The sequence below is a fragment of the Aspergillus caelatus genome (genome assembly GCF_009193585.1).
Source record: "Aspergillus caelatus strain CBS 763.97 unplaced genomic scaffold BDV27scaffold_103, whole genome shotgun sequence".
Classification (NCBI taxonomy): Eukaryota; Fungi; Ascomycota; class Eurotiomycetes; order Eurotiales; family Aspergillaceae; genus Aspergillus; species Aspergillus caelatus.
In genome coordinates, this window is record NW_022475366.1 from 14,152 (window position 1) to 40,568 (window position 26,417).

A 26,417-nucleotide genomic window follows, 5' to 3' on the forward strand; every position below is an offset into this window, starting at 1 on the left:
GGAACACCAGACGTATTCAAGATGGCCGTCATGAGGCTCAAAGAAAATGGTGTTCTGGATGAGGAAATAAAAGAGACTGGGAGCATGGACTGGATGGCCGAGAGGACAGCACTTGACGAGTATATTGAGCAGTTGGGCATGCAGCCTTCCTACGTTCCACGACCCGGAGAAGTCGTACTCTGGGCTCCGGAGTATCAGGGGGAACTGGTCTGGAACCACGAAAACAAACGCATCGAAATGTACGCACCCAACCAAGGCCAATGGTTAGGAACCCCCGAATGGCGGGCTGGTATTGTAGGCCAGACTCCAGAGGAAGACATAGTCCTTCAGGACTTAGTCAAAACAGCGCCCAAAAAATGGGGCGTCAACTACTCCGGCTTTCGCGTGGAGACCTTTCCTGATCCTCAAAGCTACGATAAAAGTTATTCATTGCACTACAAATATGTCCATTTGCAGCGTATCAAGCCCTTCAATGCATACGAGCTCTTTCTGCAAGGGATTCCGCCCGAAAAGCTACATCCCTCCATCGGGTATGCGATGACGATAATGTCATCGTTCAGTCTTCTGGACAAATATCACTTTAAAGGAACTTGGCCGAACGCAGCCATTTATTGCCGAGGTATTTTCCTCGGAGCGGAGCTCTTGGTTGTTGGAGATGCCGTCCGCCTGAAACCAAATCGCCAGGTTTACTCTTACGAAACTCATAAGGCCGTTGAAGATGTTATGGTCATTGACGAAATACGCCTGGAACTTGCCAACTGCGTGAACGATCTCATGTCGGACCAACTAGCAGAACGATATCAGATTCGAGTTGCAGGAAAGGTCTATACGAACGCGCCTCGAAGATCTAGTGCTGGAACCGACGGGACGAGCCAACAGTTGCCTATGAAGCCCGAGGAAGTCATTGATGTTTTTCAGTCGATTGGTATGGGTGGATATGGGTCTTGGTACAGAGTGTGGAAAGGCGCCACAGTGGAGGTCTCGCAGAATATGATAATCGGCCGTTGTTACGATCCCGATGCAATGGACCTCTTATTCGGGTCTCGCTTGTTGGGGCTGGATTTGTCGGGGGTAATCAAGGCGAGAGAGTATTCACGGAAAGTTGATGAACGTATTCCCGAAGGGAAAGACTGGTTCTGGGGCGATTTTCGAACTCAGACCCTCGCGATTGATACACTTAATGGCCAGGATGTGGGCTACTACAGCGATGCACGTGAAATCAAGATGTGGAGAGCGAATCTCCGAATTCTTGATGGCACAGCGGATTCAGCCGATCTTCGCCTGGCCAAGCTTCCCGGCAATGTTGGTCGACCGTCCACGAAGGCTCGGTCCAACTTTTCAGAGGTTGGCAAGCTTAGCAAGCTGGTCAGTACGGGTCTTGGGGCCGCGGACGTGAGCAACCCAGTAAGCTCCGAAGAAGGGCCCAACCTGCCAAACGAGGAAGATACTTCTGAATCAGATGAAATTTTTACGTTGGCCATGAATCAACTCCCAGGGGGGACGGATGAATCGGAGGGAGGTGATTACAGGCCAAGCCCTGGGCCCTAGGGCAAACGGCCGACTCACAATATTTGATCATGGATGCTCTGAAGCTCTTTCACGCCGATATTCTTGACTCGTTTTCAGGGTTCAGGCGTCAAGGACTTCGTTGACGTTGATACCTAGCGCAGGACCTAGGTTGACTATTTGAATCAGCTGCGACTAGGATATGTATTTATGGCGATGAACCATTAGCGTTCTGGTATTCGACATGGTTTGCTAGTTGCTCTTATTTTCTGTTACTACTGTGGATCAGGGAAGGAATAAATATACATAAATACGATTAATCTTCTACCACATTCTTTTATCCGATGTCTTATCGAGCGATAAGAGAAAGAAATGCCGCAGATAACCGGCAGTGTGAACAGCATCGGATTGGCCCGCCAGCCAAATACTACATTACCTTGACTAAAAGGCGGGGAATATAGAGAGGGAAAAAAAATTCCTTGAGAGGGGCAACAATAAATCCACTATAATCCTCTTGCAAACTAACTAACTGATCGATCCTCTCACAAATACAATCGCAACAATGGGTCTAGACGGCATACCTCAAGCCCAAGCCGTAACAGTGAGTCTCAAAGACCTCATCAACGGTAAGCAAGCACAAGAAACACTAATATATATATATATCAACATTCCTCCACAACAAACAAAAAAACTAACCATCAACGCCAGGTACTGTCTCTTTCGAAACCCTCACCGAAGCCTTCGGCCCGTCCTCCCTGGGAATAATCGTCGTAAAAGACCTCGACCCCGAATTCCAACGTTTACGCACCCAAGTCCTCTCCAACGCATCCTACCTTGCAGCCCTCCCCAACGATGAACTAGGTACACATGAGCCCACACTCCTATCCACTCCCCAGTCCAAACTAACCACTCAAAAACCAACTTCCCAGAAACCCTAACTAGCCCATCGGCAAAATACCTCGTAGGCTGGTCCTGCGGCAAAGAAACTCTCCGATCCGGCCACTTCGACACCCTCAAGGGCTCCTACTACGTCAACTGCGCATTCTACCAAGACCCAACTCTCCAAGGCGCCCCCGCCGACAACTTCCCCGATCTATCCGAGTACACAGCCCCGAACATCTGGCCGCCGGCGGACCGACTGCCCACGTTCCGGCCCGCGCTGGAACAGCTCTGCGCGCTTATTATTGATACTGCGGCGCTGGTGGCGAGGGCGTGTGATCGGTACGCGACGGCGAATATTGACGGGTATAAGAGTGGGTACTTGGAGCATGTTGTGAGGACGAGTTTGACGACGAAGGCGAGGTTGTTGCATTATTTCCCTGCGGAGGGGGGAGCAGATTCGGAGACTAGGGATGGGGATGGGGATGATGATTGGTGTGCGACGCATTTGGATCATGGGTGTTTGACGGGGTTGACTTCTGCTATGTTTGTGGATGAGGTTGCTAGTCCTCCTGGGGAGGGAGGGGAGCTTGTTGAGCTGGGGGCTTCGCCGGATCCGAAGGCTGGGCTTTATATTCAGTCGCGGACTGGGGAGGTGGTGAAGGTTAATATTCCCCGAGATTGTTTGGCTTTTCAGACCGGGGAGGCGTTGCAGCTTATTACGAGGGGGAAGTTTAGGGCTGTGCCGCATTTTGTTAAGGGGGCGAAGCCTTCTGCGGGGAAGAGGATTGCGAGAAATACGTTGGCGGTGTTTACGCAGCCGAATTTGGGGGAGGAGGTGGAGAGTGGGAAAAGTTTTGGGGAGTTTGCGAGGGAGGTGGTGGCGAGGACTTATTAGGGTGGTGTTGAGATGAGATGTTGATTATGATGACTTATATGTATATAGTTCTTGAGTTTCACATATTAAGGTTGTTATTGTACAGTTGTAGGTGGGTTATCCAGATACCTAATGGGTACAGCAAGTAATTTCCACCTTAGGGAATTCAACGCCGGGTTACGGCACGTAGGGTCCCAAAGGGTAGGACATCTGCAATCCTCTTTGCGCCGGTGAAGAGCATGCAGAGACGGTCAATCCCGCATCCCCAGCCGCCTGTAGCGGGAAGGCCCCATTCCAGAGCCTCGAGGTAGCTCTCGTCGATCTCTGCAGACTCGTCCGCATCCTTGCTGTAGCGTACTTGGTCTTCGAACTTGCGTCTTTGTTCAGATGGCGAGTTTTCCTCCTCGTATGTATTCACCACCTCCTTTCCTTCGATGAACAGTTCTCCGCGTGCAGCAACACGCTGGCCAGTTACTGGATGGATAAATGATTTCGACAAGGGCGATAGACATTCGGGAGGGTTGATGATAAAGGTCGGATTTACACATTCGGGTTCCACATAGATGCTGCAGAGTTCATCCAAAAGTCGGGGGAGTGTGGGAGCCTCGGGAATCTCGAGTGACAAGTCCTTGAACAGTTGTTTCACCTGGACCACCGCATCTGGAGATGTGAGATTTGGGAGCTTGCGGCCGATCTTCTCTTCAATGCCAGTGAGGAAATCGATACGACGGAACGGCGTTGAGAAGTCAACTTCGGTGGGCTTCAGCGTAGCGTCTTTGTTAGAATCACGGATATATTGTGCCATGCCGGACAGTAGACTCTCCGTCATAGACAAAAGGTCTTCTAGATTGGCATAAGCATGATAGAATTCACATGTTGTAAATTCGGGGTTATGGGTCTTGTCGATGCCTATAGAATGTCAGTCATTCATGATTACTTTGCAGGAAAACATGGAATGGATTGAGCGCAACATACCCTCATTGCGAAAAGAGGGTCCAATCTCGAACACCCTATCGAAACCACCAACCACTAGGCGCTTCAGCCACAATTCCGGTGCAATCCTGAGAGACAGCTGGCGGTCGGGAAATTCGGTCGCGGAAGTATAGAAGGGACGAGCGATGGCTCCACCAGCGATCGAATTGACGATGGGAGTGTTGACCTCCATAAATGACCGGTCAAGGAAGAATTGACGCAGATACTGGATGATGGCCGAGCGTGCCTTTATAATGTCGGCCGTAGTTTGGTCTGCGAGGAACTGGACATGACGGGGGTATGGCGAGTTCTCGTGCTCTTTCGCATCCAGGGGGACGTCATGGAGACAGGGAGACAAAAGCTGAGGTAATTCAGTGGCCACAACTGTGAGCTCACCTCGGCCAGTGCGGTGAGGTCTACCTGTTACAGCTATGGCAAGGGTTCAGCCCAAGTGAACATACAGACGTGTCTGTTGAGAAACGTACAGAAAGCATCACCGCGGCGGAGCAAACGGTAGAGCTTTTTAAAGGCTTCCGGTGTTATCCCCGGCAGTTGACGAAGGTTGCACATAACTTGAACTTTGTGGCCATTTTGGATGATATCGAAGAAGATCAATTTGCTTCCGGCAAGTCTATACGTACGTATCCTACCTACTAACCTAAGTACAAAAGACAATAAGGTAGAGCCGACTAAGGCTGAGACCTACCACGAACAACGACGGAGTCGCCTTCTACTGTTTCATTATTTTCTAAGTAGTTGTATCGGTCGCGGAATTCCGAACAGCTCACGGAGCGACCATCTGCTGCTAAGCGAGGATACGGATCAGGACAGACATTTTGAACCTCTTGTAGCCGTTCCTTGAAAGCTCTTTCAGGTGAAGCTGCACTGCTGCTACTCCTGGTACTTATAGAAACAATGGAGGAATGGTTAATTGTTTTCGCCAGCTGGGCTCTCGATGAGCAAGCCCATTTTACACTGGTAGAGACGGGCAATCCTGTTCTGATCATTCAAAATTAGCACAGGATCCAAGTGATAATGTGCGTCAAGGGAGAAAAGAAAACAATTTCAAGCAATTGAATCCAGTCAGAGTCAAAAAAAAAATAGCTTCCGTTGCGTTCATTGCCTGCTTTGCAGGCATCATACTGCAGCGGTTCTGAATTGGAAGGGATCTGATTCGTCCTCGGATGGCTTTGCAGGGGAAGAATATAATAAAAAAGAAAGGCATAAGTAATGGTGCTTACCTTGACCAAAGTCTCCCGGAGACCAACTGTGAAGCCCACCTGGGGCGAACTGAATGCATTTGCAATGGATACGAGGTGGAAGACTACGAAGTCCGTCACATCACGGACGGGAAGAGAGAGTGTGGGAATGAAAAAGCAAAACGAGCGAAAAGCCGAAGAAAAATCGTTCGAAGGCGGTGAAGGTGGTCCAAGCTTCCGACTGGAACTTCCGATTAACCATCATTCCAGACAACATTTATCTCCATCCTCTATACCAGCATCAACCTAATCTCTTTTCAAATTTGTCAGTAAAAGTCCATGAATTAGTTGATTGTCAATGCTAATATCTTCCTAGTCATTTTCCAATTACTCCTTCAATAACCAACACCATGTCTTTCCTCTTTGGCGGTCCCCCCAAGATGTCCTCGGCAGAGAAGATTGCTGCCGCAGAGACCGAAGTTGAGATGATTTCAGACATGTTCAACCGGTGAGCTCATGAATACAATCCTAATTTGCACTCAATGCCATAATGCCTTGAACCTTCCTTTCGAATTTCCGTTCACAGATACGACTCAATTCTCGATTGACAACGATGCTAATGCCGACAACCTACTTAGTCTGACCGAGTCGTGCACCAAGAAGTGCATTCCCAACGACTACCGTGAAGGCGACCTGAACAAGGGCGAGTCCGTCTGCCTCGACCGCTGCGTCTCTAAGTTCTTCGAAGTCAACATCAAGGTCAGCGAGAAGATGCAGGGCGAAGCCGCCAACAAGCAGGGCGGTGGTATGGGATTCGGCATGTAAATGGATGAAGTCTGCTGCTTCACGGACAAACCTCCCTTCCGAAACATAATCTATGTTCTTTTTACGCTTGAGTTTGCCTTTATGTTGTCCTTGTCAGGCGCGGATCTTGCCTTGGTTTCAGAGATCATCTTTTACCGGGAAGCGTTGCATTTGGGTTTAGTTCTCAAGATTGTCGATTCCGGGGCACTCTATGCCGGCTGGTTATGATCGCAGCCGGCTAGATGAGTGCTGGGATGGTGAAAGCGTTTGGGTCTTGGTCATGGTTCTGCGCATGGCACGGTTAATCGAATATTTTCATATTATGTACAATAGAAGTGAATATATATGTCACAGTATTACATTACAGGTGCCGGTTCAAAACCATAATTACGTAGAGAACCCAGTGAATCTTCCTAACCGTGAAAGCCACGAGCAGTTCTGCTTTTCTTCTTCCCCGCGGACCAGCGTCTTAACCCTTGTTTCTATCTCCTCAATATGTCTCTCAAACTCACCTAGCCCAGTCTCGACTTCCTCGACCTTGGACCCAAGAACATTAAGCTCGTAATCTAGTTTCGCGCTCATCATCTCGACCCGTCTCATGTGGTCCGTGAGTGAGGAGTGTTCTTCAGACAGGAGATCACTAGATCTCTCTCGAATTCCTTGATATTGGTTGAGCTTCTCCATATAGGTTGTGTTGATCCTTTCATGCGCTTCGTAAAAAACTCGGTTCAGGTCATCCACTGAACCCACTTGTTTTTCGACCCAAGGAACAGTGCCCTCGCTTAAGCCTTGTACTCTGGAGCTGAATATTCGCGCGTCAGACACTAGAATATCCTCTTCAGCAATAGCTTCTTCTAAGCTGGCGTTGGGGTTTTCAGAGTCTTCAACCTTCCCCTTCAAGTCCTCCCATCCCAGCACGACCTCTTCGACAGTGCTGAACGACAGGTGTCGCGGCCAGTAATTATTCAAATGTTCGGTGTTGTCTGCACGATAAAGCTCAGCACTGCTCTGCGGCCGGCGCAATGACATGATGCCAAACTCTGACGTCTGATCTTCGGCGGCTGCGTCGGTTGATCGCGTCTTCCACCGCTCTAGATCTTGCGACTCCTCATCTTCCCGAGTTAAAGATACCTTTCGGGAGCCATCGGAGGGTTCGTTTGATGCTGCAGGTTCGATTGTTATAGCTGGGAGTTTGACATCGGATGATTTTGGTACAAAATTGTTGAGCGGTGTTTCCGTGCTCGATTCGTGAGGCTGGGTTGGCATCTCGTTGTCAGGAATGCTCTCAGGTTCGGGTTTTCGACCTCCATCAGAAGTGATCTTTGAAGGGGCCATCTCAGTGTCACTCTCTAAAGGAGGAATATAAGCTGCGTCACCAACGAGATCCACATCATCCTTGGTCTTCGGGAGGTGTGACCGCAGGCCCACTGCATCCTTGAACCTGCCAAACCCAGCTCGCGCATCTGATACTTTTCCACTGACGCCTCGTCGCACCAACCTGCCTATATTCTGATCTTTATCATCAAGGGTGTTAACTGATTCGAGAGGCCTTCCTGGGCGTTCTGACCCTTGATAAGAGCGTTCCGCGATCAAATCATCGTGGGAGCTTCGTTTGCGACTGGTCCATAGGTATCCACCCTGATCATCTGTGGTGAACATCATGTCGGCACCTGGATGCCCTCCAGCAAAGCTGTCTCCAATGCCGCTCTTGCGTGGCTTGCCTCTCCAAAGCCACTTGGCTCTTTCACCCGTGACTAGGTGTGCGAAATTGTCAACATCTAGGGTTTCAATATCAGCGATGCCGCCCTTTTCCCGGCCCCGCACCATACCCATGACCATCTCGCCTCCATGGCCACTCAACTCAGCCATAGTTGACTTAACGGCATCGGTCCAGCCCTCCGCATTTGCGGCCTTTGCAGTGACCCGATGGAGTCTGTCCAATGTTTGACGGTCCAATCTCCGAGTCCGTTTCAGCTTCTGGGATTTCTGAAAACTACTGATTCCTCTTTTTAAGTTAGAGATATCAAAGGCATCTTTGCCAACTGGAGCACCAAAAGCGTGAAGCCGGTTGCGAGCCCCCATCAGCGTCCCTAGCAGCGCAGCCACAGTAGTTGGTCCCAAAACACCATCGCTGGGTTCAATATTGTATAGATCTATGCCAATGTCCGTCCACCAGTCGCCAATTGCTGCTTCTGTCACATCGCATAAGATTCCATCAACATACTCCGGAGCCAGGTTGCCAAACATCATCAAAGCAATCTGACACTGCTTCACAAGCTCTACAACGGCCGAATAAAGCGGGACTCTCTCGCTGGTCCGGTAGAGATGGTAGAACTTGGCCTCAGTTGCTGCCGTTGGTGGTTGTAATTTTAAGCCCGCTCGGCCTGAACAATTCAGCCGTTTCAAGTTTTCGTTCACGATAAAATCATCCTTGTGTTTATGGATATCACCATCAGGCACCGGGATGACTGTAAGAGCTGAAGGAAATGTGCTCAAATCAGTTATGAACAAAGTCCCAAACGGTGTCTCTTTCCTGCGTGCTTCGCATTCTGTAACCGCATCGAAATATAGCTTTAAGCGGGGGGACCAAGTGGATTCATCCGTAGGAACGCTTAGCAATCCCGCTACCACTTTGTGTGAAGGCTCTCCCGTATAAGTCGTAATTATAAAAGTCGGCTGAATCCTCGAACAGGCCCATTGTTCAACAATGTATATCTCATAGCCCTGAAGAATCAAACGTCGGTGCAGCACAATCGTCGAAGGGTCTTCTTCAAGGTATCGGAGCGCGACAGGATCGGTGAAGACGATCCTTTGGTGACCAGGGAGAGACGGTTGCCCGTCAGGACCGTTATGGGATGAAGGACTTTCTCTGGGGCCAACTGATTGTTTTGTAGCCTCGCGCTGCATAGTAGTTGTAGTAGTAGAAGGCGCAGCCTGTGTGCCGTTTTGCGTTGCGGATTGCGACATAGTAGAAACAAAAAGCGCCTACCGAGTTGGTAATGAATGGAGGTTCATGTCCCTGAGGTTTAAACTGAAGAGCGACGAGAAACGTAACCACGAGGAGTGTCCAGAAACCAAGCGCAGCGTAAGGGGAAAGAAAAGGGCTGACCCTCCTGGGGTCTGTGTCGTTCTGTCCAGCAAGCAGGAGAAGATCGTGACATATCCGAGGTGTGTGTGGAGGTCTTTGCGGGCTTATAGTCTGGAACGTGGGGACGAGAAGCGGAAACACGGGTCAGCCATGGCGTTTGTAGACAGCTTGTAGAAAGTATGGCCTCAAGATAAATGTGGCATAGAGAGGGGGGTGGCCATTGTCTTCAGCGACGTCACAGATGCCCATATTTATGGAAGCGGTGAGCGGCTAAGCCACAAATATCAATTCAACCGCCATCTAGATAATCTTCATGACTTGATATTGATTGCTATTACTACCTCTGACTGAATGCGCTATCACTAGTCAACATGTGAAGACGCTTCTAGCCCAGGGTACAGAACGCCACAATCTTCAGCAACCGCCGATAAAAACAGCTGCCTAGTTGCATTTCAGCCACACACCAACAGGTATGTTGAGAATTAGGGGGGTTGAAAGGGCACCGCCACGTATGCCGGTCAGAACGACTTTCGGAAGAGTACTACTAGGAACAAGAACATCCACCAGAACACGCTTCCTGAAGCTTATGCAACTATCTGATTACATACTATCTACAAGATCTGTGTACGAACTCCTCTTCTCTACAGGCCTCCAACATGGGAGGCAAACAGCAGTGAAAAGACCGAGATTCTCGAGTACTTCCCAAATGGGTCGTGACATGAAAGATGCCACAAGACGCACTCTTAAACTAACTCAAATACACGTGAGCTAGGGCAGTTTGTTTTCAAAAATTCCCACCCGACCCGAAGGCCAAGTGGAGTGGTCAAAAAAATAGTTTTCAACTAGCAAAAACACGATCTCGGATGTCTCCTCACTGATACGTGTATTGCCCGTGCACTAGGATGGAGAGGAAAAGAAAAAAAATTCTAAAGATTTGGCGGGTGTCCCGACCTTTTATAGACGGGCCAAGACCTGATAGCCACACTAGCGTAAGCGAGCTGCTTATCGGATCAGCCCTCGATTGTGATTGGTTGTAATTGTAGTTGAGTCAGACGTCCATTTACAACAAAGTCACCTGGGCTCCGTTTCAAGGTATCCATTAGTACGGAGTACTGTAGTTATCCCAGTGCAATCAAACAGCCTGCCATGCTGTAGCCTACTCATGCATCTAGTAAATACTATGTGGAACAAATGCTAAGTATAAAACCAGGATATCACGTCTTTCGATCCATTTTCTGTCTACTCCGTATCTACAATAACTACTCTAACTACTATGAGTATCTTGGATTACAAGTACCAACCCCGCTCTGGGCTCTTGCTCCATTGTATTACTTATGCTTTACTACTAGAAGTCCTGCAAAGAAAGGCAATTGCTTCAGAATGCCGACCTTCTTCACTTTAAGCTTACGTACAGAACGGCGAAATTCAACCTGTAGACCAACTACAGCTCTTTGGGCTTTGGAGCAAAGGGGAGACACAGTAAGCACATTTAGGTGTCATCCGTCCTCAATTGTTTCACAGCAGCCCCTTGGAGGGTTAGCATCGTGCCTGATACGTTGGCAGCGTTGTCAGGAGGGGTAAGGGGAAGCATTCCTACTGCCCCGGAACACGTGACGGTCCATGTCGTAATGCCGTCCCTCCGGCGATAGAGGAAACGACCATCCAACCGACTCACACAACCTCCACTGCATGAACCAGATGACCTAGCTAGCTGGATCTACTAGAGGAACTGTTCCTCTATATTCTTTGCTGTCTTATCACTTATTCAAATACTAAAACTTCAAATATAGCTCCCGTATGGCTATCGCCATATCACGGCGGTAACTTGTCGGACTCCGCTTTTATCACACTACTCCCAGCTTATCACCAACCTCCTGCTTCACCACCATGGAGCTTGTTCAGAAGGAACACGAACGACTGTCGAAGAAGATCAAAGCCGCTCAGAGCATCAAGAATGTGCAAACGACTATAGACTTGCTACAGTCCGCACGAGACGCCATTGCTTCCGGTTGGTTCGCCTCTCTTTAATGTTTCAGATGCCCGCAGTTAGCTTTCATATCCGGCGTGACACTCAAACCAATCATGACTAAATAGTACTTAACTACTTATCAATACTTAGATCCGAGTCAGACGTCTATGACATTGGCCAAGCTTCAGAACTCTGTGAAGTCTTCCTTCGACTCGATAAATGACAGTCTCAAAGACACTCATAGCAGCCTCAACAAGTATTCAAAGGCTTTAGATAAGGTATCGCCCCCCCCAAATTCCAGTCACAAAGAAACCGAGAGATCAAGAGCGTCTAGCTTACATCCTCGTAGCTCTTTAAAGACAGGCCGCTTCCAACCGAACACGATGCCCTCGCCTCCCAAGAGCACCTCATCAACCGAGCTATCGCAATGCATCTCCTCCGAGAAGGACAGTTCTCCGTCGCTGCAACGTTCCTTTCCGAAATGGCGGAGAAGAAGACCATGGAGTCACAGCAACAAGCAGGCACGAGTGCCTCGGAAAATGCAGCGACGCTCTTGGATATAGATGAAGTCCCGTCGAACGAGGTTCGGAAACAGTTTGCCACCATGTACTACATACTACATGAAATGAAAGAGAACAACAACTTGCTCCCGGCAATCCAATGGTCAAGGGATAATAGGGAAGCATTGGAAGCCAGAGGAAGTAACCTTGAATTCGAACTGTGCCGGTTACAGTTTGTCTGGCTTTTTTATGGTGGACCTGACAGGCAGGGACCTGTTCCCACGGGGAGGCAAGAGGCTTTGGAGTATGCCAGGCGCGAATTTCAGAGTTTCTTACCCAGGTATCTCCGGGAGGTTCAACAGCTCATGGGAGCAATGGCTTTTTGTCCCAATCTGCAAGACTCTCCTTACAGGGCCATCTTCAACAACCCCTCTGCGTGGGAAGATGTGGCACACTCTTTCACTCGTGAATTCTGCTCTCTCCTCGGGTTATCTGCTGATTCGCCTCTATACGTCGCTGCTACAGCCGGTGCGATAGCTCTGCCGACACTATTAAAACTGCAAACTATCATGAAAGCGAAGCGGACAGAGTGGACCACAGAAAATGAGCTTCCGGTGAGTGCAGTCTATGTGCTTCCTGTGCTATCTTCCACTAATTGTGTACAATTTAGGTCGAAATACCGCTTCCACCGTCGTATCTCTTCCATTCCATTTTCGTCTGCCCCGTTTCCAAGGAACAAACCACTGATGAAAACCCACCGATGATGATGCCATGTGGTCACGTCATCGCAGAGGAGTCCCTTAAACGGTTATGCAAGGGCAGTAGATTCAAGTGTCCTTATTGCCCTAATGAAAGTCATCCCCGGGAGGCGAGGAAGGTCTTTCTGTAGGACATTTATAGATATGGCTTTTTTTTTTTTTTTGTTTCGGTGGTTGAATGGCGTAATGGCGAGGCATCTCTACACACAGCTTGAACTACAAATGAGAATTGGATTTAGGAGCGTGGGCATGTTACCTCTGGCGTTTGGGTTAATGAACAACTTTCGGACTGGACATGGTTTTAGGGGCTATGAATATTGACAGCCCAAGCATATATCTTCACCAATGTAATGATTAAACTGCTGACTTCGATGTGATGTCTTCAGAGGCTCACGAACTAAACTCATTAGAATTGAAAAAGAAACGAAGAGGGGCAAGCAAAGTAAAAAAGGCCCGGCATGCGATCAACCCCACGTTTCCCCCATCAATGATAGATCCAATTCTCACTCAAGTTTTACCAGCAGAGGGATCTGTGATTGCACAAAATATAAAACATGCAAGTAAGAGATCATCCAAATTCAATTGATGTATCAAGTTTCCAGTCCAAATGAAGCAAACAATTCGCCCATTGCGGTCTTGGGATCCACACCCCCGTTCCCTTTTCCGGAACGTAATTGGGCAATGGCTGCCCCGTGATTGCGCGAGTATTTGGCGATGCACGAAACCACTTTACGCGTGCATTACCCATCCTTACGCGTCTCCAATCATCATCGCAGATAATATTCTCGGCAAAGACAAGAGACGATACCCTTGTCGAGCTGGTTGTTAAGAAGATGGATGAATCAGAAAACATACAAAAGCCTCTGTTTCCCCCGCGCCTTGCTCACAAAATGACTCTACTCCCCAGACCCCTTTTTTTCCACAATCTGTACCGACGGACGTTCATACGGAAGTGGTACATGTATTCTCCATCCGTTTCACAGTTGCCCTGAGCTTTATTAAAGAAAAAAGAACCCCTGAATCCATTATTGCCTATTCCTTTCATATCTCTCCCTCAATCCAAAAGAAATCGTTCCTCCCAAACGCCGACCGAACATCATCAGCGTAGCGATTCCAGAAAAAAATAAAAATAAAAATGCTCTCCACAAAGCGTACACGCACACCACCAGGCAATCCAGATAGTCTATCCTCGAAGTATGGAGCCGGAAAAATTGTATCTCGATGCAGAAAACAGCAGCTGTTGAGGGACAGTCCGTCAGTATCGCGACGCCTAGATAGACGTCAGGGCTCATCCAGCCCTCCAGATGGACGGTAAGAGCCCATGAACAACATAAACCTACTTACATTTGTTTTCACAAAAGCTGAACCGACTCACATATTGCCAGATCACACTCCCCAGCCGTCATAACCCTCTGTGTAGGCCCTCAAAAACGCCTATTCGCAGCCCACAAAGACATCCTATGCGTATCCCCGTTCTTCGCTGCAGCATATACCCAAGCCCAACCGTCAGACTCTCCTAACAGACGGGTTAACCTCCCCGATGAGCAACCGGAGGTGTTTTCGTGTATTCTCGAGTACCTCTACAAGGGCGATTATTACCCCCAGCTGGTGCATAACAAGCAATTGAACTCCTGGGAGCTGGAAGATACAGGGACCGATAAGGATGGTCAGAGTAACGGGGCGACTTTGTTCCATAATGCGGCCGGAGCGGAGATACTGAGAGATACAGCTGTTTAGTATGTGTTTCTTTCACCCTTTTGCTTTCCACTCCTGTTTCTCTGTATAAGGACCCCTCATGAGCGGATAAACTAACCCGAGTACCCCCTGAAATAGCTGCGCAGCAGATAAATACGGCCTAGATCTCCTGAAACGCCTAGCCCTCCGAAAACAAGGCCTACATTCCGGCATCCAATGTAGTACCATCCTCACTAGCGCACGCTACGCTTACAGTAATACCCCCGAGAACGAGTCTAAGATCCGGGCGCATTACCTCGCTTTGATCATTCGGAGTCGGTCGACGTTTAAGCGGAGCGGTACGATGCAGATGGAGATGGAACAGGGAGGGAAAATATTTTTTGATCTTTTTGTTGCGATGTGTAATCATATGGTGAGTTCTCCCTCCCACCCTCCTCCTCCCCTTCCCCTCTCTCTTCTCTTTTTCCTTTTTGTGCTTGGAGGCGGCTTACAGTATGTGGTTGTCACTAACATTCGTGGTAGGATGATCTTGAGTCTAAGGCTGAGCCTTCTCCAGGTTGTTGATATCCACTGGTTTGGAGTATTTGTGTGACTTTGGTTATTTGATATTTAATGTATGATGGGATGTTATGAGGGTAATATTCTCATTGAATGGTCGATTCTCTTTAGCCTGCTATTTGTATTATTTTGGCTCTTGGTTAAGAGTCGATGCAGGCTGTCTTGGCTTGATGTCATCTTGGATCTACGCTAAACAGCGTGTTATTTACCTCAGACGGAATGGGGTGCTTTTATAGTAGTAGATATATAAATATAATTCTATGTACTATTTTTTTTTTTTCAATTCTTCACATCTTGTATCAGATATACTGTGTAAATGTAAGCCAAAGATAGATTATCGCCCATGGTAAGAGATCCTTTGGTACAATATTGATATTCTGAAACCAATGTAGTGCATCTGCTCGTCGTAAATCATGCAAACTTCTATATTTGGGTCATTGAAGATGCCATTTCTCTCTCTTGGAGCAATCGTCGAAGCTATCAATTGAGCAAGAAGACTCTGAATGACTGGTATTCCGTAGTCCGTCATGTTCCGTTACTGTTCATGTCGCAAAAGCTATGTTGTGAATCTAGTCATCAAGGTTCGTGTAGTAGTTGGACTAGAGTTGAAATCTGTGCATAGCGCAAGGGGCTAAAAGATCTGGTGGGGGTCGTAAATGCTGAGCAGCGCAAGTTGATAACTGGATCATCTGCATCCAGGACCGTTCGGATAATGATCCTCTGATGATCGAAGTTTCTGACGGTATGTGCAGGGAATATGGACGAGATTAAGTAGATAATCGGCGCTAACATGCCTCTCGTCTTAAGCTGGCTGTATCGCTCTTAGACACCGGTTCCCGGGAACGCAGTGCCACCCTTGCTTAGAACCACCATGCCGCGCTCCCGAGCAATATAGCCTTTCATAAGACCCTATTTGTTGTCAGTGGCCGATAATCTTTCGCGTAGCATAGGCGTCGTATAGACTACTTGGGGAAGGTTTGCAGAACTTACCTTGTAAATGAGGTTCGATAGCAAACACTCAACCTCGTCAATATCAACCCGAGATCTATCATCTGCATGTGTACCTATCCTCAATGCTGCCGCGAACTCAGCAACAGGAACACGTGTACGTCGAATCGGCGGCTGGCCATCCTTAGGTTCTTCAAAACCTCCAGCAATGAAGACCTTGCGGAATAGGTTTCGCAAGGCGATATCACGTCCTCTTTCGAGAGGCAGGTAGATGCGCCGCTTAACAAATTCTTCCTCTCCTGCTGTCATAGCATTGTCGAAGCCATTGAGATCGCCCTTCATGATACAGTTGCAAAGTGGACGGAACAGCCTCTCGAGTCTGGGAAATGGGGCAAGAAGCTTCTTGCTTGGTAAAGTATGTGTCGTGACAAGGTGACAAGGGATAAGATAAGCAAGGATCATTCTCCAAAAGGTTAGTTAGGTTACTTGAGCGGGAGTTACTACACTCACTCCCTGTTCTTGACTGCATCTTTGTGACACATGTTCCATGCGTATGCAAGATGCTCTTCGGCCTGTCCGAACGCAAGAGTTAGCCTCAGAGGCCGACAAAGCCCGGGGTTGCTATTTACCTCTGCATAATTTTCATCCAGAAAGTGAATCAACCCAACATAATATTTGAAGGTGACTATGTGAGATTTGGGGAAGACCTCCATATCTGGAAGGTCTGCCGATGAAGCGTTGAGCGCGCGAAGAAGATTCTTGGAAAGTGAGACAGAATTGATCTGGTACATCGTCAGCTACATGCATAATGCCGTGGTGGTGATGTTTCCCGTACCTTGAAATAAGTTTTGAACAGCAGATTTGTCGTATTATATATGCCCCATTTGCGCGACTCCTCAATCGGGGCTCTAGTTCGGTGATTAGCAACGGACTACAACTCATGCGGCCGCGTGTGAAACCCACCTGTCACTTAGACATAGAGTAAACATTCGGTTAATTATGCGAGCCGATTCCTCAAGCTTTGCGCTCTTTTCGAAATCGGCCGCTATGTCATCCTGGAAATTATCACCGAATGCAACCGAATCTTGAGACGACAGTTCGGCGTCTGCTCTCATGGCGAAGATTCGCAAGTATTTTCCAACGATGTATAGACATGGAACTGTCCATGCCTGAAGACCGAAGTTCGTATACCCCCTAATGAGAATATTTGCCAAGTCTTTCCAAGAGTTGAAGACCTTAACCCAGCTCGCGCTTGACGGAGAATCAGTGAGTTTGATAATCTCTCCGACGGCGGTCCAGTAAGTTGAAAAGATATCGATCCATGCGTTTTGTTCTTGTTTCGGTAACTTTAACCCATTGGCCTGAAAAAGAGAATAACGGAGGTCTGAGGATACACGTGCGGCATTGGAGAAGCGGTAGAACGATTGGAGTCGTTGGGGGTACTCGGCGGGGGCAACGGGAGTGAGAGCAGCAGCAAGGCGAGGGCCAGAGCCAAGTCGCTGGCCTTGTACGAAGTCCTCAAAGATGGTGGCCATGGTGATATGTTCATGAATCAATCATAAACTTTTAGTGTCGGTTTAGAAAGTCGGGCCCATACCGCAGGTTTCCGGGCACTTGAGCGGAGATGGAAGCACGATATGCTTCCTCCGTACTCCGTACAGGTGCAAACATGAGGTGGGGAACGATACCTCACCGCCGACGGGACCGATCTTATCAGCCACAGTGGCTGCGAGCCCAATTGGGAATGGTGTCCCGTGCCAAGCCTCAAGGTCGCTTAGGGTGGCAGCCCTAACTCAACGGAAATCACAAATCCCCAATTTCACGAACGAGACCCAACCGGCATACCTCTCTCGAGCAACCACAACAGTCGACAAAAGTGAGTCCTACCCTGCTTATCTATCCACCATATTTGAAGGTTTTGTTGCTAACAGATTTACCAGATGGGTAAGTGAAAAAAATTTTTCCCTTCTTCGGACCCCTTTACCCTGGCGAATCGGTGCGGTATATCCCCTTGCGAACGTTGAACGACACAATGCCGGAGAGAAGATGTATCGAGGAGGAGCATGAGAATCATATGGTCTCGATTCAGCGAAAGCGATGATGGTGGATTTTTATGGAAAGGGTTTTAGTACGAATGGACGTTACGCACGGTCGGAAAGTTGGAATTTTTACGGTCGCATATCGTGGAAAATATTCTCGACTCGAACCTCGAAATTTGTGACAGCGTATCGCACGGAATTTATCGCACCGATTCTCGCCATTGGGATGATTGAACGCCACGAATTGAAGATTTTAAAATGTGCCAAAATGACTGACTGGTTATTATAGGGCGTCTCACCGAGTACCAGGTCATCGGGCGTCATCTGCCCACCGAGGCTAACCCCACGCCCAAGCTTTACCGCATGCGCATCTTTGCGCCTAACACTGTCGTGGCCAAGTCCCGGTTCTGGTACTTCTTGACCCAGCTCCGTAAGGTCAAGAAGGCCAACGGTGAGATCGTCAGCCTCAATGTCATCCCCGAGAAGCGTCACCTGAAGGTCAAGAACTTCGGTATCTGGATCCGCTACGACTCTCGCTCCGGTACCCACAACATGTACAAGGAGTTCCGTGAGATGAGCCGTACCGAGGCTGTTGAGGCTCTCTACCAGGACATGGCTGCCCGCCACCGTGCCCGTTTCGGCTCCATCCACGTATGTTTTCTGCTGATGGCGGACGATGGTTAATTTGAGTTGGACTAACGATACTGTGCAGATCCTCAAGGTTGTTGAGGTCGACAACGTTGACTCCATCCGCCGCCCCTACATCAAGCAGCTCCTCCAGAAGGACCTCAAGTTCCCTCTGCCTCACCGTGCCGCCAAGACCGAGGGCAAGAAGATCTTCGCTTACTCTCGTCCTGCTACCTTCGCTTAAATGTGAAATTTTGGGTGTTCGGGGAAGGAGTGTGCGGATGAAATGACTATGTTATGGCCATAGCATGCATGCAGGACAGAGCACGCAGAGAACATGGCGTGTATCTACAACCCAGATAATGGGAGAAATGGTTTTGATGTCTCACTAGTCCTCTGCAGCGACCTTTCTAGTTAAATTCTCTAAAAATACCGGGTTTGTCTTCTGAATGTGACGGTTCTCTACGAGGTGAATGAAGTAAATTTCCTGCTGGTAGACAGGTCATTCCCCCTACGTACACAGTATATTCTACGCTCAGCTTGGCTTTATTTAGTCGATAAGATACCGAAGCCATTATAGGTATGCTACTCATAGACTATACAATGTGCAATATGTCAGCATATACCGGCTATATCTGTTGGATAGACACGTCAAGGCCAGCAGGGTTGCATCGCGCCGGTCTGTCCTTATTTCTCCCAGTTTCAATATACACTGGAGTACTCCGTATATAATTTGAGACACTAGGACTACTAATGCTTGATCGGATATATTTCTAATCGGCTCGGATATATGGTTCGGACTCTCTATGACCGCGGAAAAATATCTTCCACGTACTTTAAACACTGCGTAACCCGCCGGCCCTATGGCAAGCAATTTAGATTCTTAGTTGTCCCCATAGTCATGCGACTTATCAGGGCAATCATGCAGCGAAATGCAACGGAATTGAAGTCGCGGGTTAGTAATAAGCACGGAATGAAGGCCAGGGACCCCTAGGGCAGGTATTGCGTCATGTGTAATCGGCGAGGTCGGAGGGCGGGTCCCGAAAACGAAAAGAGAGCTCAGTTAACGTAAGGTACTTTAGTTAGTAGTTCTCCAGCCGTCTTTCTAATCTTCTCGCTTTCTCCTCTTACCCCATTGAACACCCCCTCCACTCTCATTCACTTTAAAAAAAAAAAATGTTCGCCCGTCAGACCTTCCGCTGCGCCCAGCCCTTGAGGCAGGTAAGGACCATTGCGCTTTTCTCATACTTGTTCCGGATTTGTGCTGACCCGTGTGCGTAGAGTTTCCGCAAGTACTCTACGGAGGCTCCCAAGGCCAAGTCGCTGGCTCCTATCTACACTGCTGTCGGCCTTACCGGTCTCAGTGTGGGCCTGTACCGCTACTACTACGGCGCTGCTGCTACCGCTGAGGCTCCCGTCGAGCGCGCCAAGGTTTTCACCGGTGGTGACCAGGGATGGGTGGACCTGAAGCTGTCGGAAATTGAGGTCCTCAGCCACAACACCAAGAGACTGCGATTCGAATTCGAGGACAAGGAAGCCGTCTCCGGTGTCACTATTGCTTGTGAGTGGTTCGAACTATGGTCTGCCCGAATAGCCTTATTGACGAAAAACCAGCTGCTCTCTTGACCAAGTTCAAGCCCGTTGGCGCCGAGAAGGCCGTCCTCCGTCCTTACACCCCCACCAGCGATGAAGGTAAACCATTTGCCCTTTCATAACCATAATATAAAAGTAAATAAATACTTATCACCGTGGCAGACCAGCCTGGCTACCTCGACCTTGTCGTCAAGGTCTACCCCAACGGACCCATGTCTGAGCACATTCACAGCATGAACGTTGACCAGCGTCTTTCCTTCAAGGGCCCTCTCCCCAAGTACCAGTGGGAGACCAACAAGCATGAGCACATTGCCCTGATTGCCGGTGGTACCGGTATCACTCCCATGTACCAGCTCATCCGCCAGATCTTCAAGAACCCCGAGGACAAGACCAAGGTTACCCTTGTCTACGGTAACGTCAGCGAGGATGACATCCTTCTGAAGAAGGAACTCCAGGATCTTGAGAACACCTACCCCCAACGCTTCAAGGCTTTCTACCTCCTCGACAAGCCTCCCAAGGAGTGGACCGGCGGCCAGGGCTACATCACCAAGGAGCTCTTGAAGACCGTCCTTCCGGAGCCCAAGGAGGAGAACCAGAAGATCTTCGTCTGCGGACCTCCTGGCCTCTACAACGCTGTCAGCGGTAACAAGGTCAGCCCTAAGGACCAGGGTGAGCTGTCTGGTATCCTGAAGGAGCTGGGCTACAACAAGGACCAGGTCTACAAGTTCTAGATACATAGATCGTTGTTAGATATAGATATGGAAGATATCAGTGTATTTTTTTTTGAATCTAAAACATGTTCAATTACGGAATATCCCTTGACAAACAGACTAGCCTAAACGAACACGCACCATCTAGACAAGTAATACAAGCATATCACAATTAGCGTTAGGATAGTTATATTCAGCCCTACAAGAGCACAATAGCAAGGAATATAAATATATACATCCAATCAACCCCACGACCACAAACAAAAAAAAAAAGAAAAGAAAAAAACAGAAGAAAAAGGAAAAGGAAAAGGAAAAGAAAAGAGAGAGAAATCACTGATCCCTAGCCTCCAAACACCCCTCCACCATCCCATCCACCGCCCTCTCCCTAACCGCAGCAGACAAAACCCCCCTCTCAACCAACATCATCAACGCATCCCCGACCCAATTCTGACAATTCCAATCCAAATCCTCCCTCCCATTCCTCACTGGCGTCGCCGACACCGCCCGCCGAATCGTCTCCGGACTCACGTCCCCATCGATCTCCCCGACGACCACCGTCTTCGCCAACTCGCTCCCAAACTCATGCGGATCGAGGTCCACGTCTTCTTGGAAGATGAACAGACCCTGTGTGCCGACCACATGCATCGTGCTGGTTGTGCCGCTCACAAACGTGAAGTGGAGTGCTGTGTGGCGGTATTCGGGGTAGTCGAGGGGTGAGCCCGTGTAGATTAGGATGGTGGCTTTTGTGGACATTTTTTGGATAGTGGGTGAGGGTGTTTGTTGTTGTGTTTCTGGTATTTATTGTACTTATTTTATTATGTTTTTTTTTTTTTTTTTTTGGTGGTGACGGGAGTAGTAATAGTGAGGGGGTTGTTTGTGGTGGGGTAATTATATATATATATATATATATTTTTTTTTACGATTATGTTGGAAGTTGGGTCTAATATATATTAAGAAGAAGGAGGTGGTGAATGTTGTAGGTGGTGGTTTGCTTGTTGGATTTAATTGTTCGTATTGTGTTAAAGTGGCAGATGGTGCCAAGAACTTTGTTATCGTACTTGATAAATTAAATCTTGACTTTATTTTGTGAGTTTGTTTTGATGGTGTTGGGATTGGAAATTGGGTTGTTGGAGTGGGGATTTATTCTGTTGTTCATGGTTTTTTTTTTTTTTCTTATTATTGTTCAGTGTGTCGCTTACGGAGTACTTGCAGTACAGGACTTTACTATTTTATTTTGAACTGAGTGATATATTCATCCATATCTTCATTTGTTTAAACCATATCTCATCTAACCCTATATCCAAACCCATCACATATTATATACCCAGGAAAATATAAATAACAAAAAAAAAAGAAGAAAATATTTATCCCCAGTTTCCGACCTCTATTTACATCCACTTCCTCTGGACTCCCTTAGGAGCATGTTCCGCCCGCCAGCATGGGAGCCATTTCTTCAAAGCAAGGCTGAACAACTTCCGCGACTTATCAGCCGGCTTATAACTCAAGTCATAGTCAAAGCAATGCTCGGCCCTCGGAATGACATAGCCGAAGAGTACATTCTCAGGAGTTTCGACACCACATTTGGGGATATTGGTGGAAATCTGCACACCCTTCGGCGCGAATGTCTCGTTCGACAAGGGCGTCAATGTCCGCCAGGGGTCGAACTCGCCTGCACTCCAGAAGACATTGGAAGGACGGATGGTCCACCCGCCTGTTTCGGCATTTGTCTCTTTCGCCTCCGGGTGTTCGGGGAGCAGGCCGCTCTCCTTTGCGCCGGGGAACTGTCGGTAGCAAAGGGACTGCTGGTATGCCAGGGACTGGTATTTAGAGAGCAGGGAGTGGGGGCCCACGTTGTCGGCCTGGAGGTAGCCCCATTCGGTGCAATACTGCCAGGTCCAGCTGATGGTGTCGGGGTCGGTGAACTGTCCGCCCAGCTCGCAGATGGTCTCGGTGGAATTGTTCTGGCCCTTGCAGTTGGAGTTGCCGTCACCGACCTGGCTGCCCCACTGGTTGATGAGGTACAGGAGCGGGGGCCAGGCGGCGAATTTCTCAGTCAGTTCCTTGACTCCGACTTTCCGGGCGATGCCGTTGGGACTGGCGTTTTTGTCGAGGTAGCTGCAGAGTTGGGACAGACTCTCTTCGCCGCCTTCGACGCCGTAGCTCTGGAAGAGGTTGTAGATGCTTCCAAGCGCGGCAGTGAAGTCGCCGTTGGAGTTGGGGATGCCTTCCTTGCCGAGGAAGAGTTCCTTGATGGCGTCGGCGGCTTGGCCCTTCTTGTCTAGTTGGCTGTCGATGTAGTCGTTGATGGCCTTGAGGTCCTTGGCGCAGCCGCCCAATCCGTTCGCAACCATGCCGCGGTAGACTTGCTCGAAGTAGATGGTCATGTTGACGCGGGCTTCGACGGGAGCGGACATGGCGAACGAGGCGAAGATGGTGTCCGGGTACTCGTTGCGAGTGAACGCTGCGCGCATGCCCGGGTATGAGCCACCGAGCATGACCCAGGGAGTAGACTTGGGGCTCAAGTCCGTCCCGTTGAGAGTGAATTTCTCAGCGAAGTAAGGAAGGTCGGCTAGTGCTTGGCTGTTGGTGAGGTACTTGAAATGCTCGTTGGGGGTGCTAGTGTTGACAGGGAAGGGCAGAGAGTCACCATAGTAACTTCAGTCGGACTGGACGTTAGCGGTCAAGCACTAGATGATGGCTATGGTAGGGGTTCTCACCGATGCTCCCACACCAGACCAAGCCCATGGAATTCCTTCAGGTACTCCGCGAAGAAGTTGTCCGATCCGCCGAGATACGATTGCGCGACGGAGTAGGCATTGCCTTCACCGGCGTCTAGAACAAAGACGGGACCACCAGGCTTGTAGAAGTCCGTTGAAACCCAGTAGCGGTTCTGATAGGTACCCACAGATGGATCCTCATGATCAATCGGGATCTAAATGCCGAGTTAGACACCATCTCATATTTTAGAAAGCTTGATAGGTAAAAAAAAACAAACAAAAAACATACCGATATCCGCCGGGCGGGTACCTCTGAGCCAGAACCGCGGGAAACAGCGGTCTCTGCGATCTTTTCAGGATTGAACCTGGCGGTATGGCCATCAATACCTAGTACCGAAGCGAGTTGCAGGTTGTTGGCCTTGATGCCGGGGAGAAAGCCTAGGGCAGCAGACTGGCCCACCAGCAGTGTGAGGAGGGCCTTCGAAAATGTGAGCTTGAGGGACACCATTATGGATCACTCGCTATGATGCTTTTGGGTCTTGAATTAACAAGATGTCGCTGAGGGCGAACTCACTTACTTATAGCTTATCGGCCGCGGCTAGACCCATGCATCTTGTTCCCTGTTAGTTCCTCATTCAGTGCGGAGAATATGACTAGCACCCATTTTCATGTCTGGCTAAGTGATACTACCCTGCACGGAAGTGAAATTGCCTGAACAGTGATCGGCGCGAGGCTTATATTGACATTGGGTCCACGTTTGTCGGGGCGTTCATAATGGAACGAATTACCGTCTTCGTTTTAAAGAATCGACTAGTCATACGGTGCTCGTTCATGCGGTGGGGCATCAGTAGTGTGGGTGATGGTCTGTTCAGCGAGAGTTGGGACAGTTGAACAGACCGCCTCTGAGCCTCAAGCATGCACAAGGCTGTGTGATATGGGATTTTCCCAAAGAGGATGTGATTGACTAAGTCCAGTCGATGAGATGCATAGCCTGGGGCCAAAAAGAGCCTATTCCTTAGCCATCCGAAGAATCGAATTGTTGCCTGATATTTGGAAAAAACGGTCCTGTCAACTTCCAGGGTCCAGTGCCTGCAGATCTCTTGACAAATTAGGGAAAATAATATAATTGTAACGTTGTTATCTGAATCGATTTAAATTGATATTGATGGGTCGTAACTAGATCACATTTAGTTAGCCCTAATATAGTTCTTAGTACTTGTAAATACTACTCAGACACGGCTTGTTCGGAATCCCCATCTTAATCCGAATGAAGTCTTCTTGTTTCTCTGTCTGTCAATATACCATCGCATCTCCATGTCCATACTCACTACCCTCGTGTTAGAAAATGCGATCAACATGAAGGATGTCTTGGGGGCCATGCCTGGATTTATTTTTAATTCTGACTGTGCACCATCCAACGAGGCTGTTCAGCGAGTGCCCAAGCGTATCTTCCGAATCCCCTCGACTAAAAGACTTGGCAATTGAAACCCGCCCAATCGAACGGGGTCACTCCACATTCATCCGAGTGAAAATGTTCCTCAGGGTTCGGCGCAGACACGGAGTCCGAGCCCATTGCTCAGCAAATCACCAATCGATCTTTCTCCCTCCTTCCCCACAATGCAAAAGGTGGGATCTTTGGAAGAAGTACCTCGCACGGCGTACTGACAACGGACATTTTCTGCATCAGGCTGAGCTTATAGAGCTTAGTAGCGGATGACATGGACGGCTATGATTTGTGTTGCGCACAGCCTCCACCAGGTTTCTCTTAGCTTATGCTTTTTCCCTGATTGGGCACGTCGAATGAATGGAAGTGTAATCCATTACCTTTGCTGTTGACATCTCTTCAAGGATAGTGGGCTGGATACATGATGTTGCCCTAGAGGATGATACCCAATTTATCCGTGTAGGGTTCTTAAGTTATCTTGGGTACTTGGGACAATGTATTCTAGCGGCATAATCATTGTGCGTATTGTAGAGGTAGTATTACCGCTGATTTCCATTTGGTGGTATATCTCATCAAGGATGTATCATGCACGGCGAATGAGGCCACGGAGAGTGTATTTTCTGTGAGGGAGTTTTGATTAAATTGCTCGTATTGACGCTGAAGGGGTTGCACAACACAATGCTTCTAGAATTTCTGAGTTGTAAGCCTTGTGTCGATCTTGACGATCTGATCTCCCTCCGGACTCCATTTGTACTCTTCAAATAAGGATAATACTGTTCAGAGCCTCTCGGTCCATACAGACTAGATAACGGCAGTCGACAGTTAACCCCGAGCTAAAGACTAAAATGCCCTTCGGGGCTGTGCGCTCTGACAGCCGAAAACCGGAAAGGATAAAGCAACTGCTAGCTGTGAACAGCCTTTGGGTGAGGGGCTCACTGGATTGCACCTTAAAGAGCACTTTTCGATCGAGGATAGTCTTTGCCAAGTAGATAACCAACCTTCTCAGCCTCCCATCGCACCCTGGGAGTTGCTGTGGTTGTGCGACTCCTTAGAAGCAACGCCATGATTAGACTGAATGTCGGGAATCAACCCATATGATGCTCAGTCCTTGAGGGATCATGGCACTACCTCGCTCCTACTAATATGGACTGCTAGAAGAGTCGTTCTTTTGCACATCTAACCCTGGGAACGATCTAACCAGCCAATGCACCGACTCGTTGAAGACCAGCTGTCGGGGCAAGGGACTGTTTCGTATTGCTTTGGAACGGGTATTGGCTGATACTGACAAGTTAACAGCAGATACTGGAGAGGATAAGGATATGCATCACTATGAGGAAATGGAGAAAAGGAAACGCATGGGTGCTGTAAAATATCAACCAGGAACTAGCATTCTATATCAAAGCTTTAACAACCAACTCAACCGATCCAGGTATAAGGATTGCGATTTGATATCATTTCCATTAGTTGATATCGTATCATTTCCCTAATATGTTGTCCCACGTTCTAGTCTACGACGACAACCCTTTTCTGACCT

The 26,417-nt window shown here is 48.6% G+C and overlaps 12 protein-coding genes across 12 annotated transcripts; 7 read left to right on the plus strand and 5 right to left on the minus strand.

Moving 5' to 3' along the window:
* Window positions 1-84: 84 nt before the first annotated feature.
* On the plus strand, window positions 85-3,283 carry BDV27DRAFT_145765 (transcription-silencing protein Clr2-domain-containing protein; the record flags this gene model as incomplete). Its single annotated transcript, XM_032070459.1, has 6 exons — window positions 85-1,519; window positions 1,549-1,627; window positions 1,706-1,761; window positions 2,079-2,132; window positions 2,215-2,367; window positions 2,436-3,283. The coding sequence occupies 6 exons, from the start codon at window positions 85-87 to the stop codon at window positions 3,281-3,283; spliced, it is 2,625 nt and encodes an 874-aa protein (XP_031926924.1).
* On the minus strand, window positions 3,279-5,570 carry BDV27DRAFT_3087 (putative lysyl-tRNA synthetase). Its single transcript, XM_032076288.1, has 5 exons — window positions 5,476-5,570; window positions 4,941-5,233; window positions 4,720-4,884; window positions 4,238-4,663; window positions 3,279-4,171 (listed from the first exon to the last, which is right to left on the minus strand). Exons 1-5 carry the CDS (start codon window positions 5,532-5,534, stop codon window positions 3,429-3,431), a joined length of 1,686 nt encoding a protein of 561 aa, XP_031926925.1. The 5' UTR covers window positions 5,535-5,570; the 3' UTR covers window positions 3,279-3,428.
* Window positions 5,571-5,721: 151 nt separating this feature from the next.
* Window positions 5,722-6,596, plus strand: BDV27DRAFT_129329 (Tim10/DDP family zinc finger protein). The gene is made up of 3 exons (XM_032067165.1): window positions 5,722-5,758; window positions 5,810-5,941; window positions 6,072-6,596. The coding sequence occupies exons 2-3, from the start codon at window positions 5,844-5,846 to the stop codon at window positions 6,256-6,258; spliced, it is 285 nt and encodes a 94-aa protein (XP_031926926.1). The 5' UTR covers window positions 5,722-5,758; window positions 5,810-5,843; the 3' UTR covers window positions 6,259-6,596.
* Window positions 6,526-9,547, minus strand: BDV27DRAFT_129330 (putative Sin3 complex subunit (Stb2); the record flags this gene model as incomplete). Its single annotated transcript, XM_032067166.1, has 1 exon — window positions 6,526-9,547. A coding segment is annotated over exon 1 (2,264 nt), but the record flags the coding sequence as incomplete, so codon positions are not given.
* Window positions 9,548-10,845: 1,298 nt separating this feature from the next.
* BDV27DRAFT_129332 (ubiquitin-protein ligase RMD5) lies at window positions 10,846-12,720 on the plus strand. Its single transcript, XM_032067167.1, has 4 exons — window positions 10,846-11,333; window positions 11,445-11,572; window positions 11,644-12,408; window positions 12,465-12,720. The coding sequence occupies exons 1-4, from the start codon at window positions 11,213-11,215 to the stop codon at window positions 12,681-12,683; spliced, it is 1,233 nt and encodes a 410-aa protein (XP_031926928.1). The 5' UTR covers window positions 10,846-11,212; the 3' UTR covers window positions 12,684-12,720.
* Window positions 12,721-13,355: 635 nt separating this feature from the next.
* BDV27DRAFT_129334 (BTB/POZ domain-containing protein) lies at window positions 13,356-15,109 on the plus strand. The gene is made up of 4 exons (XM_032067168.1): window positions 13,356-13,863; window positions 13,938-14,288; window positions 14,386-14,659; window positions 14,770-15,109. Exons 1-4 carry the CDS (start codon window positions 13,688-13,690, stop codon window positions 14,809-14,811), a joined length of 843 nt encoding a protein of 280 aa, XP_031926929.1. The 5' UTR covers window positions 13,356-13,687; the 3' UTR covers window positions 14,812-15,109.
* csn12 lies at window positions 15,078-17,395 on the minus strand. The gene is made up of 6 exons (XM_032067169.1): window positions 16,717-17,395; window positions 16,589-16,661; window positions 16,383-16,535; window positions 16,264-16,325; window positions 15,796-16,216; window positions 15,078-15,714 (listed from the first exon to the last, which is right to left on the minus strand). Exons 1-6 carry the CDS (start codon window positions 17,286-17,288, stop codon window positions 15,628-15,630), a joined length of 1,368 nt encoding a protein of 455 aa, XP_031926930.1. The 5' UTR covers window positions 17,289-17,395; the 3' UTR covers window positions 15,078-15,627.
* Window positions 17,396-17,583: 188 nt separating this feature from the next.
* BDV27DRAFT_3132 (60S ribosomal protein eL20) lies at window positions 17,584-18,908 on the plus strand. The gene is made up of 4 exons (XM_032076296.1): window positions 17,584-17,629; window positions 17,694-17,697; window positions 18,082-18,443; window positions 18,505-18,908. Exons 2-4 carry the CDS (start codon window positions 17,694-17,696, stop codon window positions 18,661-18,663), a joined length of 525 nt encoding a protein of 174 aa, XP_031926931.1. The 5' UTR covers window positions 17,584-17,629; the 3' UTR covers window positions 18,664-18,908.
* Window positions 18,909-19,525: 617 nt separating this feature from the next.
* BDV27DRAFT_129338 (cytochrome b5 reductase family protein) lies at window positions 19,526-20,844 on the plus strand. The gene is made up of 4 exons (XM_032067170.1): window positions 19,526-19,640; window positions 19,701-19,980; window positions 20,034-20,111; window positions 20,175-20,844. Exons 1-4 carry the CDS (start codon window positions 19,596-19,598, stop codon window positions 20,741-20,743), a joined length of 972 nt encoding a protein of 323 aa, XP_031926932.1. The 5' UTR covers window positions 19,526-19,595; the 3' UTR covers window positions 20,744-20,844.
* A 194-nt stretch (window positions 20,845-21,038) lies between these two features.
* On the minus strand, window positions 21,039-21,560 carry BDV27DRAFT_129339 (uncharacterized protein). Its single transcript, XM_032067171.1, has one exon. The coding sequence runs from the start codon at window positions 21,473-21,475 to the stop codon at window positions 21,053-21,055; it is 423 nt and encodes a 140-aa protein (XP_031926933.1). The 5' UTR covers window positions 21,476-21,560; the 3' UTR covers window positions 21,039-21,052.
* A 407-nt stretch (window positions 21,561-21,967) lies between these two features.
* On the minus strand, window positions 21,968-23,972 carry BDV27DRAFT_129340 (serine carboxypeptidase S28-domain-containing protein). The gene is made up of 3 exons (XM_032067172.1): window positions 23,729-23,972; window positions 23,440-23,654; window positions 21,968-23,377 (listed from the first exon to the last, which is right to left on the minus strand). The coding sequence occupies exons 1-3, from the start codon at window positions 23,945-23,947 to the stop codon at window positions 22,111-22,113; spliced, it is 1,701 nt and encodes a 566-aa protein (XP_031926934.1). The 5' UTR covers window positions 23,948-23,972; the 3' UTR covers window positions 21,968-22,110.
* Window positions 23,973-24,579: 607 nt separating this feature from the next.
* On the plus strand, window positions 24,580-25,266 carry BDV27DRAFT_3160 (uncharacterized protein). Its single transcript, XM_032076308.1, has one exon. The coding sequence runs from the start codon at window positions 24,803-24,805 to the stop codon at window positions 25,154-25,156; it is 354 nt and encodes a 117-aa protein (XP_031926935.1). The 5' UTR covers window positions 24,580-24,802; the 3' UTR covers window positions 25,157-25,266.
* Window positions 25,267-26,417: the final 1,151 nt, after the last annotated feature.

What these genes read in the sequence shown, in the direction of transcription:
- BDV27DRAFT_3087 (XM_032076288.1), bottom strand. Translation starts at nt 5,534, where the DNA reads ATGCATTCAGTTCGCCCCAGGTGGGCTTCACAGTTGGTCTCCGGGAGA. An exon ending in CGACTCCGTCGTTGTTCGTG is followed by an intron (nt 4,885 to 4,940) that starts GTAGGTCTCAGC and finishes TTAGGTTAGTAG; the next exon opens with GTAGGATACGTACGTATAGA. An exon ending in CCGCCGCGGTGATGCTTTCT is followed by an intron (nt 4,664 to 4,719) that starts GTACGTTTCTCA and finishes CCCTTGCCATAG; the next exon opens with CTGTAACAGGTAGACCTCAC.
- BDV27DRAFT_129329 (XM_032067165.1), top strand. Translation starts at nt 5,844, where the DNA reads ATGTCTTTCCTCTTTGGCGGTCCCCCCAAGATGTCCTCGGCAGAGAAG. An exon ending in ATTTCAGACATGTTCAACCG is followed by an intron (nt 5,942 to 6,071) that starts GTGAGCTCATGA and finishes CAACCTACTTAG; the next exon opens with TCTGACCGAGTCGTGCACCA.
- BDV27DRAFT_129332 (XM_032067167.1), top strand. Translation starts at nt 11,213, where the DNA reads ATGGAGCTTGTTCAGAAGGAACACGAACGACTGTCGAAGAAGATCAAA. An exon ending in ACGAGACGCCATTGCTTCCG is followed by an intron (nt 11,334 to 11,444) that starts GTTGGTTCGCCT and finishes ATCAATACTTAG; the next exon opens with ATCCGAGTCAGACGTCTATG. An exon ending in CCACAGAAAATGAGCTTCCG is followed by an intron (nt 12,409 to 12,464) that starts GTGAGTGCAGTC and finishes TGTACAATTTAG; the next exon opens with GTCGAAATACCGCTTCCACC.
- BDV27DRAFT_129334 (XM_032067168.1), top strand. Translation starts at nt 13,688, where the DNA reads ATGCTCTCCACAAAGCGTACACGCACACCACCAGGCAATCCAGATAGT. An exon ending in TCCAGCCCTCCAGATGGACG is followed by an intron (nt 13,864 to 13,937) that starts GTAAGAGCCCAT and finishes ACATATTGCCAG; the next exon opens with ATCACACTCCCCAGCCGTCA. An exon ending in CTGAGAGATACAGCTGTTTA is followed by an intron (nt 14,289 to 14,385) that starts GTATGTGTTTCT and finishes CCCCTGAAATAG; the next exon opens with CTGCGCAGCAGATAAATACG.
- csn12 (XM_032067169.1), bottom strand. Translation starts at nt 17,288, where the DNA reads ATGGCCACCATCTTTGAGGACTTCGTACAAGGCCAGCGACTTGGCTCT. An exon ending in ACTCTATGTCTAAGTGACAG is followed by an intron (nt 16,662 to 16,716) that starts GTGGGTTTCACA and finishes TCACCGAACTAG; the next exon opens with AGCCCCGATTGAGGAGTCGC. An exon ending in TATCGAACCTCATTTACAAG is followed by an intron (nt 15,715 to 15,795) that starts GTAAGTTCTGCA and finishes GACAACAAATAG; the next exon opens with GGTCTTATGAAAGGCTATAT.
- BDV27DRAFT_3132 (XM_032076296.1), top strand. An exon ending in CCCGTTTCGGCTCCATCCAC is followed by an intron (nt 18,444 to 18,504) that starts GTATGTTTTCTG and finishes GATACTGTGCAG; the next exon opens with ATCCTCAAGGTTGTTGAGGT.
- BDV27DRAFT_129338 (XM_032067170.1), top strand. Translation starts at nt 19,596, where the DNA reads ATGTTCGCCCGTCAGACCTTCCGCTGCGCCCAGCCCTTGAGGCAG. An exon ending in GCGCCCAGCCCTTGAGGCAG is followed by an intron (nt 19,641 to 19,700) that starts GTAAGGACCATT and finishes CCGTGTGCGTAG; the next exon opens with AGTTTCCGCAAGTACTCTAC. An exon ending in CTCCGGTGTCACTATTGCTT is followed by an intron (nt 19,981 to 20,033) that starts GTGAGTGGTTCG and finishes ACGAAAAACCAG; the next exon opens with CTGCTCTCTTGACCAAGTTC.
- BDV27DRAFT_129339 (XM_032067171.1), bottom strand. Translation starts at nt 21,475, where the DNA reads ATGTCCACAAAAGCCACCATCCTAATCTACACGGGCTCACCCCTCGAC.
- BDV27DRAFT_129340 (XM_032067172.1), bottom strand. Translation starts at nt 23,947, where the DNA reads ATGGTGTCCCTCAAGCTCACATTTTCGAAGGCCCTCCTCACACTGCTG. An exon ending in TACCCGCCCGGCGGATATCG is followed by an intron (nt 23,655 to 23,728) that starts GTATGTTTTTTG and finishes CTCGGCATTTAG; the next exon opens with ATCCCGATTGATCATGAGGA. An exon ending in GGTCTGGTGTGGGAGCATCG is followed by an intron (nt 23,378 to 23,439) that starts GTGAGAACCCCT and finishes GTCCGACTGAAG; the next exon opens with TTACTATGGTGACTCTCTGC.
- BDV27DRAFT_3160 (XM_032076308.1), top strand. Translation starts at nt 24,803, where the DNA reads ATGTCTTGGGGGCCATGCCTGGATTTATTTTTAATTCTGACTGTGCAC.